This window comes from Scyliorhinus torazame, chromosome 3 (assembly GCF_047496885.1).
Source record: "Scyliorhinus torazame isolate Kashiwa2021f chromosome 3, sScyTor2.1, whole genome shotgun sequence".
NCBI classification, from domain to species: Eukaryota; Metazoa; Chordata; class Chondrichthyes; order Carcharhiniformes; family Scyliorhinidae; genus Scyliorhinus; species Scyliorhinus torazame.
In genome coordinates, this window is record NC_092709.1 from 96,726,695 (window position 1) to 96,738,296 (window position 11,602).

At 51.8% G+C, this 11,602-nt stretch overlaps 1 protein-coding gene across 1 annotated transcript in view; it reads left to right on the forward strand.

The window, feature by feature from the left end:
* sfrp2 (secreted frizzled-related protein 2) overlaps positions 1 to 10,950 on the forward strand; it is a 76,150-nt gene extending 65,200 nt beyond the window's left edge. The window contains exon 3 of the mRNA XM_072496011.1: positions 8,310 to 10,950. Coding sequence (XP_072352112.1) covers positions 8,310 to 8,614 — 305 coding nt within the window. The 3' untranslated portion in view covers positions 8,615 to 10,950. The remainder of the gene's footprint in view (positions 1 to 8,309) is intronic.
* The last annotated feature ends 652 nt before the right edge of the window (positions 10,951 to 11,602 follow it).

Here is an 11,602-nt window from a genome sequence, read left to right on the forward strand (position 1 = left end):
ACAGTGACACATTCTGCAGCTAAACCCAGCCCACAGAGTGACACATACTGCAGCTAACCCGTCTCCCAGAGTGACACATACTGCAGCTAAACAGACCCCCAGAGTGACACATACTGCAGCTAAACCCGTCTCCCAGAGTGACACATACTGCAGCTAAACCCAGCCTCCAGAGCGACACATACTGCATCTAAACCCAGCCCCCAGAGTGACATATACTGCAGCTAAACCAAGCCCCCAGACTGACACATACTGCAGCTAAACCCAGCCCCCAGAGTGACACATACTGCAGCTACACCCAGCCCCCAGAGTGACACATACTGCAGCTAAACCCAGCCCCCAGAGTGACACATACTGCAGCTTAACCCAGCCCCCAGAGTGACACATACTGCAGCTAAACCAGCCCCCAGACTGACACATACTGCAGCTAACCCAGCTCCCAGAGTGACACATACTGCAGCTAAACCCAGCCTCCAGAGCGACACATACTGCAGCTAAACCCAGCCCCCAGAGTGACATATACTGCAGCTAAACCAAGCCCCCAGACTGACACATACTGCATCTAAACCCAGCACCCAGAGTGACACATACTGCAGCTACACCCAGCCCCCAGAGTGACACATACTGCAGCTAAACCCAGCCCCCAGACTGACACATACTGCAGCTAAACCCAGCCTCCAGAGCGACACATACTGCAGCTAAACCCAGCCCCCAGAGTGACATATACTGCAGCTAAACCGGCCCACAGAGTGACACACACTGCAGCTAAACAGACCCCCAGAGTGACACATTCTGCAGCTAACCCGTCTCCCAGAGTGACACATTCTACAGCTGAACCCAGCCCCCAGAGCGACACATACTGCAGCTAAACCCAGCCCCCAGAGTGACACATACTGCAGCTTAACCCAGCCCCCAGAGTGACACATACTGCAGCTAAACCAGCCCCCAGACTGACACATACTGCAGCTAACCCAGCTCCCAGAGTGACACATACTGCAGCTAAACCCAGCCTCCAGAGCGACACATACTGCAGTTAAACCCAGCCCCCAGAGTGACATATACTGCAGCTAAACCAAGCCCCCAGACTGACACATACTGCAGCTAAACCCAGCCCCCAGAGTGACACATACTGCAGCTACACCCAGCCCCCAGAGTGACACATACTGCAGCTAAACCCAGCCCCCAGACTGACACATACTGCAGCTAAACCCAGCCTCCAGAGCGACACATACTGCAGCTAAACCCAGCCCCCAGAGTGACATATACTGCAGCTAAACCGGCCCACAGAGTGACACATTCTGCAGCTAACCCGTCTCCCAGAGTGACACATTCTACAGCTGAACCCAGCCCCCAGAGCGACACATACTGCAGCTAAACCCAGCCCCCAGAGTGACACATACTGCAGCTAAACCCAGCCCCCAGACTGACACATACTGCAGCTAAACCCAGCCTCCAGAGCGACACATACTGCAGCTAAACCCAGCCCCCAGAGTGACATATACTGCAGCTAAACCAAGCCCCCAGACTGACACATACTGCAGCTAAACCCAGCCCCCAGAGTGACACGTACTGCAGCTAAACCGGACCCCAGAGTGACACATACTGCAGCTAAACCCAGCCCCCAGAGTGACACGTACTGCAGCTAAACCAGCCCGCAGAGTGACACATACTGCAGCTTATCCAGCCCCCAGCGTGACACATACTGCAGCTAAACCCAGCTCCCAGAGTGACACATACTGCAGCTAAACCAGCCCCCAGAGTGACACATACTGCAGCTAACCCAACTCCCAGAGTGACACATACTGCAGCTAAACCGACTCCCAGAGTGACACATACTGCAGCTGACCCAGCCCCCAGAGTGACACATACTGCAGCTAAACCCAGCCCCCAGAGTGACACATACTGCAGCTAATTGGACCCCCAGAGTGACACATACGAGTTAAACCGGCTCCCAGAGTGACACATACTGCAGCTAAACCGGCCCACAGAGTGACACATACTGCAGCTAAACCAGCCCCCAGACTGACACATACTGCAGCTAAACCCAGCCTCCAGAGCGACACATACTGCAGCTAAACCCAGCCCCCAGAGTGACATATACTGCAGCTAAACCAAGCCCCCAGACTGACACATACTGCAGCTAAACCCAGCCCCCAGAGTGACACATACTGCAGCTACACCCAGCCCCCAGAGTGACACATACTGCAGCTAAACCCAGCCCCCAGAGTGACACATACTGCAGCTAAACCGGACCCCAGAGTGACACATACTGCAGCTAAACCCAGCTCCCAGAGTGACACACACTGCAGGTAAACCAGCCCCCAGAGTGACACATACTGCAGCTAAACCGGCTCCCAGAGTGACACTTACTGCAGCTAAACCCAGCTCCCAGAGTGACACACACTGCAGGTAAACCAGCCCCCAGAGTGACACATACTGCAGCTAATCGGACCCCCAGAGAGACACATACGAGTTAAACCGGCTCCCACAGTGACACATACTGCAGCTAAACCAGCCCCCAGAGTGACACATACTGCAGCTAAACCGGCCCACAGAGTGACACATACTGCAGCTAATCGGACCCCCAGAGTGACACATACTGCAGCTAATCGGACCCCCAGAGAGACACATACGAGTTAAACCAGCCCCCAGAGTGACACATACTGCAGCTAAACCAGCCCCCAGAGTGACACATTCTGCAGGTAAACCCAGCCTCCAGAGTGACACATACTGCAGCTAAACCCGTCTCCCAGAGTGACACATACTGCAGCTAAACCCGTCTCCCAGAGTGACACATACTGCAGCTAAACCGGCTCCCAGAGTGACACATACTGCAGCTAAACCATCTCCCAGAGTGACACATACTGCAGCTAAACCCAGCCTCCAGAGTGACAAATACTGCAGCTGAACCGGCTCCCAGAGTGACACATACTGCAGCTTAACCGGCCCCCAGAGTGACACATACTGCAGCTAAACCCAGCTCCCAGATTGACACATTCTGCAGCTAAACCGGCCCCCAGAATGACACATACTGCAGCTAAACCGGCTCCCAGAGTGACACATACTGCAGCTAAACCCAGCCCCCAGAGTGACACATACTCCAGCTAAACCGTCTCCCAGAGTGACACATACTGCAGCGAAACTCAGCCCACAGAGTGACACATACTGCAGCTAAACCGGCTCCCAGAGTGACACATACTGCAGCTAAACCGGCTCCCAGAGTGACACATACTGCAGCTAAACCCAGCCCCAGAGCGACACATACTGCAGCTAAACCCAGCCCCCAGAGTGACACATACTGCAGCTAATCGGACCCCCAGAGTGACACATACGAGTTAAACCGGCTCCCAGAGTGACACATACTGCAGCTAAACCGGCCCACAGAGTGACACATTCTGCAGCTAAACCAGCCCCCAAAGTGACACATTCTGCAGGTAAACCCAGCCCCCAGAGTGACACATACTGCAGCTAAACCATCTCCCAGAGTGACACATACTGCAGCTAAACCCGTCTCCCAGAGTGACACATACTGCAACTAAACCCAGCCCCCAGAGTGACACATACTGCAGCTAAACCAGCCCCCATAGTGACACATACTGCAGCTAAACCCGGCTCCCAGAGTGTCACATACTGCAGCTAAACCCACCCCCAGAGTGACACATACTGCACCTAAACCGGCCCCCAGAGTGACACATACTGCAGCTAATCGGACCCCCAGAGAGACACATACGAGTTAAACCGGCTCCCAGAGTGACACATACTGCAGCTAAACCGGCTCCCAGAGTGACACATACTGCAGCTAAACAGACCCCCAGAGTGACACATACTGCAGCTAAACAGACCCCGAGAGTGACACATACTGCAGCTAAACCCAGCCCCCAGAGTGACACATACTGCAGCTAAACCCAGCCCCCAGAGTGACACATACTGCAGCTAAACAGACCCCCAGAGTGACACATACTGCAGCTAAACAGACCCCCAGAGTGACACATTCTGCAGCTAACCCGTCTCCCAGAGTGACACATACTGCAGCTAAACCCGTCTCCCAGAGTGACACATACTGCAGCTAAACCCGTCTCCCAGAGTGACACGTACTGCAGCTAAACCCGTCTCCCAGAGTGACACATACTGCAGCTTAACCCAGCCCCCAGAGTGACACATACTGCAGCTAAACCCAGCCCCCAGAGTGACATATACTGCAGCTAAACCAAGCCCCCAGACTGACACATACTGCAGCTAAACCCAGCCCCCAGAGTGGCACGTACTGCAGCTAAACCGGACCCCAGAGTGACACATACTGCAGCTAAACCCAGCCCCAGAGTCACACATACTGCAGCTAAACCCAGCCCCCAGAGTGACACATACTGCAGCTAAACCGGACCCCAGAGTGACACATACTGCAGCTAAACCGGACCCCCAGAGTGACACATACTGCAGCTAAACCGGACCCCAGAGTGACACATACTGCAGCTAAACCCAGCTCCCAGAGTGACACACACTGCAAGTAAACCAGCCCCCAGAGCGACACATACTGCAGCTAATCGGACCCCCAGAGAGACACATACGAGTTAAACCGGCTCCCACAGTGACACATACTGCAGCTAAACCCAGCCCCAGAGTCACACATACTGCAGCTAAACCCAGCCCCCAGAGTGACACATACTGCAGCTAAACCGGACCCCAGAGTGACACATACTGCAGCTAAACCGGACCCCAGAGTGACACATACTGCAGCTAAACCCAGCTCCCAGAGTGACACACACTGCAGGTAAACCAGCCCCCAGAGCGACACATACTGCAGCTAATCGGACCCCCAGAGAAACACATACGAGTTAAACCGGCTCCCACAGTGACACATACTGCAGCTAAACCAGCCCCCAGAGTGACACATACTGCAGCTAAACCGGCCCACAGAGTGACACATGCTGCAGCTAATCGGACCCCCAGAGTGACACATACTGCAGCTAAACCAGCCCCCAGAGTGACACATTCTGCAGGTAAACCCAGCCTCCAGAGTGACACATACTGCAGCTAAACCCGTCTCCCAGAGTGACACATACTGCAGCTAAACCAGCCCCCAGAGTGACACATACAGCAGCTAAACCCGTCTCCCAGAGTGACACATACTGCAGCTAAACCAGTCCCCAGAGTGACACATTCTGCAGGTAAACCCAGCCTCCAGAGTGACACATACTGCAGCTAAACCCGTCTCCCAGAGTGACACATACTGCAGCTAAACCCAGCCCCCAGAGTGACACATACTGCAGCTAAACCGTCTCCCAGAGTGACACATACTGCAGCTAAACCCGTCTCCCAGAGTGACACATACTGCAGCTAAACCCGTCTCCCAGAGTGACACATACTGCAGCTAAACCAGCCCCCAGAGTGACACATACAGCAGCTAAACCAGCCCCCAGAGTGACACATTCTGCAGGTAAACCCAGCCTCCAGAGTGACACATACTGCAGCTAAACCCGTCTCCCAGAGTGACACATACTGCAGCTAAACCCGTCTCCCAGAGTGACACATACTGCAGCTAAACCCGTCTCCCAGAGTGACACATACTGCAGCGAAACCCAGCCCCCAGAGTGACACATACTGCAGCTAAACCGGCTCCCAGAGTGACACATACTGCAGCTTATCCGGCCCCCAGAGTGACACATACTGCAGCTAATCGGACCCGCAGAGTGACACATACTGCAGCTAAACCCAGCTCCCAGAGTGACACATACTGCAGCTAAACACGGCCCCCAGAGTGACACATACTGCAGCTAACCCAGCCCCCAGAGTGACACATACTGCAGCTAAACCGGCTCCCAGAGTGACACATACTGCAGCTAAACCCAGCCCCCAGAGTGACACATACTGCAGCTAAACCGGCTCCCAGAGTGACACATACTGCAGCTAAACCCAGCTCCCAGAGTGACACATACTGCAGCTAAACACGGCCCCCAGAGTGACACATACTGCAGCTAACCCAGCCCCCAGAGTGACACATACTGCAGCTAAACCGGCTCCCAGAGTGACACATACTGCAGCTAAACCCAGCCCACAGAGTGACACATACTGCAGCTAAACCGGCTCCCAGAGTGACACATACAGCAGCTAAACCCGGCTCCCAGAGTGACACATACTGCAGCTAAACCGTCTCCCAGAGTGACACATACAGCAGCTAAACCGGCTCCCAGAGTGACACATACTGCAGCTAAACCCGGCTCCCAGAGTGACACATACTGCAGCTAAACCGGCTCCCAGAGTGACACATACTGCAGCTAAACCCGGCTCCCAGAGTGACACATACTGCAGCTAAACCCGGCTCCCAGAGTGACACATACTGCAGCTAAACCGGCTCCCAGAGTGACACATACTGCAGCTAAACCGTCTCCCAGAGTGACACATACTGCAGCTAAACCGACTCCCAGAGTGACACATACTGCAGCTAAACCGGCTCCCAGAGTGACACATACTGCAGCTAAACCCGGCTCCCAGAGTGACACATACTACAGCTATCCCAGCCCCCAGACCGACACATACTGCAGCTAAACCCAGCCCCCAGAGTGACACGTACTGCAGCTAAACCCAGCCCCAGAGTCACACATACTGCAGCTAAACCCAGCCCCCAGAGTGACACATACTGCAGCTAAACACAGCCCCAGAGTGACACATACTGCAGCTAAACCCAGCCCCAGTGACACATACTGCAGCTAAACCGGACCCCAGAGTGACACATACTGCAGCTAAACCCAGCCCCCAGAGTCACACATACTGCAGCTAAACCCAGCCCCAGTGACACATACTGCAGCTAATCCGGACCCCAGAGTGACACATACTGCAGCTAAACCCAGCCCCCAGAGTGACACATACTGCAGCTAAACCGGACCCCAGAGTGAGATATACTGCAGCTAAACCCAGCCCCCAGAGTGACACATACTGCAGCTAAACCCAGCCCACAGAGTGACACATACTGCAGCTAAACCGAACCCCAGAGTGACACATACTGCAGGTAAACCAGCCCCCAGAGTGACACATACTGCAGCTAATCGGACCCCCAGAGAGACACATACGAGTTAAACCGGCTCCCACAGTGACACATACTGCAGCTAAACCAGCCCCCAGAGTGACACATTCTGCAGGTAAACCCAGCCTCCAGAGTGACACATACTGCAGCTAAACCCGTCTCCCAGAGTGACACATACTGCAGCTAAACCGGTCTCCCAGAGTGACACATACTGCAGCTAAACCCAGCTCCCAGAATGACACATTCTGCAGCTAAACCGGCCCCCAGAGTGACGCATACTGCAGCTAAACCGGCCCGCTGAGTGACAGATACTGTTGCTAAACCAGCCCCAGTGACACATACTGCAGCTAAACCCAGCTCCCAGAGTGACACATACTGCAGCTAAACCGTCTCCCAGAGTGACACATACTGCAGCTAAACCGGCTCCCAGAGTGACACATACTGCAGCTAAACCGTCTCCCAGAGTGACACATACTGCAGCTAAACCCAGCCCCCAGAGTGACACATACTGCAGCTAAACCCAGGCCCCAGAGTGACACATACTGCAGCTAAACCCAGCCCCCAGAGTGACACATACTGCAGCTAAACCGTCTCCCAGAGTGACACATACTGCAGCTAAACCAGCCCCCCAGAGTGACACATTCTGCAGCTAAACCCGGCTCCCAGAGTGACACATACTGCAGCTAAACCGGTCTCCCAGAGTGACACATACTGCAGCTAAACCAGCCTGCAGAGTGACACATACTACAGCTATCCCAGCCCCCAGAGTGACACATACTGCAGCTAAACACAGCCCCAGAGTGACACATACTGCAGGTAAACCAGCCCTAGAGTGACACATACTGCAGCTAACCCGACCCGCAGAGTGACACATACAGCAGCTAAACCGGCCCGCAGAGTGACACATACTGCAGCTAAACCCAGCCCCCAGAGTGACACATACTGTCCTGGACTGTCACTCACTCTAAAAGGAGAGGGCGGTGGGAGGGCGGGACTGAGACAAGTCCCCTGCCCCCCTCTCCATTCCTCCTACCTACCCACCCACACAGCACTGGGTAATATATACCTTTATGAAGACTGGAATTTGGCACAATCACTGGCCGTAAACTATTTTACTCGGTTTGACAGCGCGGATCCCAATACTGGATAGGAAGCCACCTGTTTGCCACATTTATCTGTCTCGTCATCCTGACAGTTTCATTTGGATTCTCCCTGGATACAATTCACTCCCCCTCCCTCCCTTACTCACCAGCAGACGCGTTAACATGTCGTATTTTAATTCTTTCCTAATTAGCTTTGAAGATAAAAGTGAAAGAGATTTCCTACATCAATGGGGACACAAAGATCGTCCCCGAGACAAAAAGCAAGACTATTTACAAGCTGAATGGAGTGACGGAGAAAGATCTGAAGAAAAGTGTATTGTGGCTGAAGGATGGCCTGCAGTGTACCTGCGATGAGATGAACGACATCAATGCTCCCTACTTGGTGATGGGACAAAAGCTCGATGGGAACCTGGTCATAACCTCGGTGAAGAGATGGCAGAAAGGGCAGCGAGAGTTCAAGAGAATTGCCCGTAGCATCCGCAAACTACAGTGTTAAACAGTGGCCTGTTTGCAGAGTGTCACTTTATAAAGCCCCGCAGAACCCCCTCCTTCTATCCCGGCCTGATGCATCCCACACCGTTTATGCTTTGGTAGCAGTTATTGTGTGATATAAACCATGGTATCACTGTCCTTTGAACACACACCCACCGTTCTAATTAAATGGCGTTTAAACTGATGTTCACCAAAAATGATGAATTTAAAGTTGCGAAAACGATAACTAGTTATATCCTTTCTGATGCCATGACAGGATCATTTCTTCCAAAAGAATCCTTTTTCTAAGAGTTCTTGGTTTGATGCTCAGATTCGCAAGTGTTGAATTTAATTCGCAGAAAACACACATATTTACGAAATATCATTTTGTTAAACATGCATCAAAAACGCCAGTTTTACATAGACTCAACATTTATTTTCAAAAATCCAATTTTAAATGAAAAAAAAATCTTTGACCGGCTTTGTAAATTCGAGATTTTTAAAAAAACTTTTAATGTTTGGAAGCAATCTTTTCCCCAGAGTCTCTCCAATCGCAGGTACTTTTAACAACATACACTTCAATGCAGTGAATTGACTTGGTTTGAAGCATAGAAAAATCCGTTCCATTTCCAACCTTCCTGTAGCATAAACATTTACCACCGCTGCCATCCAAGCTAGTCGCTGTATTTACTTTAGGAAATTGCCTTAAGTCATAGCAGTCACGCGAACACATCAGGGCTAAATAATATTTCAAATATTACATTATTCCAAAGCAAGGTTACAATTAGTTGAAATTATGTTTACAATCATGAGCGCATCACGGTAGCAGTGGTTAGTACTGTTGCTTCACAGCGCTCGGGTCCCAGGTTCGATTCCCGGCTTGGGTCTGTGCGGAGTCTGCACATTCTCCTCGTGTCTGCGTGGGTTTCTTCCGGGTGCTCTGGTTTCCTCCCACTAGTCCCGAAAGATGTGGGGCGCGATTCTCCACTCCCACGCCGGTTGGGAGAATCGCCTGGGCCGCCAAAATTTCCAGGGACGCCGGTCCGACGCCCTCCCGCGATTCTCGCAAGCGGTGGGAACGGGCCGATCGAGTTTCACGGGCCGCAGGCCGGAGAATCGCCGGAGATACCTAAAATGGCGATTCTCCAGCACCCCCGCTATTCTGAGGCCCGGGTGGGCCGAGCGGCCAGGCCAAAACGGCGGGTTCCCCCCAGCGCCATCCACACCTGGTCGCTACAGTCGTGGGCGGTGCGTGAACGCTGGGGGGCGGGGGGGGGCGGCCTGTGGGGGGATCCTGCACCGGGCTTCACCTTGAATGTGGGGTGGCCCGCGATCGGTGCCCACCGATCGTTGGGCCGTCCTCTCTGAAGGAGGACCTCCTTCCTTCCGCGGCCCCGCAAGATCCGTCTCCCATCTTCTTGCGGGGCGGATCTGGACAGGACGGCAACCACGCATGAGCGGATGACGTCCGTTATGCGGCGCCGGCCGCGTCATCTATGCGGCGCCGTTTTACGCGGGCGACAAGGCCTGGCGCGGGTAGATGACGCGGCCCCGATACTGGCCCATTGTCAGGGACTGAATCGGTCGGGAGCGGGGCCATTCCGCGCCCTCGTGAACCTCGACGGCGTTCACGACGGCGCGGCCACTTCGGTGTGGGAGTGGAGAATCCCGCCCGTGCTGTCAGGTAATTTGGGCATTCTGAATTCTCCCTCTGTGTACCCGAACAGGTGCCAGAATGTGGCGACGGTAGGGCTTTTTCACAGTAACTTTAATGAAAGCCTACTTGTGACAATAAAGATTATTAATTAATTTAATCGTGCTTAATACACGCTGGTCTAAATTTACCGATAGAACAACGATTGGTGTGAAACGTTTAGCGTTTTACTGGAATTTTTGCATCGAGTATCTTTAAAACCATTGGCAACATATTTTAAATAAAACATGTGACCATAAATAGTAATCTGTTGGGGTCAACTAGTAGGACCTCTTGTATTTTAAGCAACCACCGCTACCTTTTGTATCATTTAATTTATAAATCTGACACTCCTGTGTAAAGCTAAGAACTGATGGTCAGCTGTGGGCGATTACCTAACTTGTTTGCTTGCATCTCGATTTATTGCAAACATACCTTCAATTTAATCAGCATTATTGTAAAATATCCGACCGAGTTATTATCTGCGAGAGTTGTAAATATTGCTTTGTGACTTTGTAAATAATTCAGATAAACAGTATATTCTTGTACATAGACGTCTTGTTATTGGATTCTCGTGTTCGTAACTGTACCCAAATCTGTCGTCTTTCTGAAGTTGTTTGGACGTCCTGTTTAAATCACTTGCATGAAATAAAGACTGGGTATAGACACATGACGTTTCAGTTAGTGTGGAAAATGTAATAAGAAACATGCCGAAGTTTATTTTCACCCCAAGTTTTTTTAAAACAATAACTGCAAGTTATTTTAAAACAATAACCACGCAGATTATAACACAATAACATTTTTTAAAAAGCTACATCATGGATTTTCCGTCACCGACATCAGACATATGCTGGGACATTTCTGTGAAGACAGATGTGAGGGACAGATAGCGAGCTTCACAATGGTGCCACGTTTTAGTATCTGCATTAACCGAATAAGAGGCGGAGATTAAAGTAAGGAAATGATCAAGCGGCAGGAAAATATGGACACGTTTTTAGAATAATGCGCCTGAAGACCAGAGATTGTGCAGCAATTATGGTGCTGTATAGATGAAATTATCCATTACTATAAGAAATCACCGGCACTCATGAATGACCCATTCCTAATGATAGATCTTGAGATGCCGAGTATGTAAATGTGCAATGGAAGTATTGTAGTCTGTACAGCAGCCAATGCAATCTGCTGAAGAATTTGGGTGATCTGATGAGGGAGTCAATTGTTTTGACGGTCAGAGAAGCATATAATCATTGCATGGGAGGAGACCGTTCAGCCCTTCATACCTGTGCCGGTTCTTCGAAAGAGCGAGCCGAGTAGCCCCAC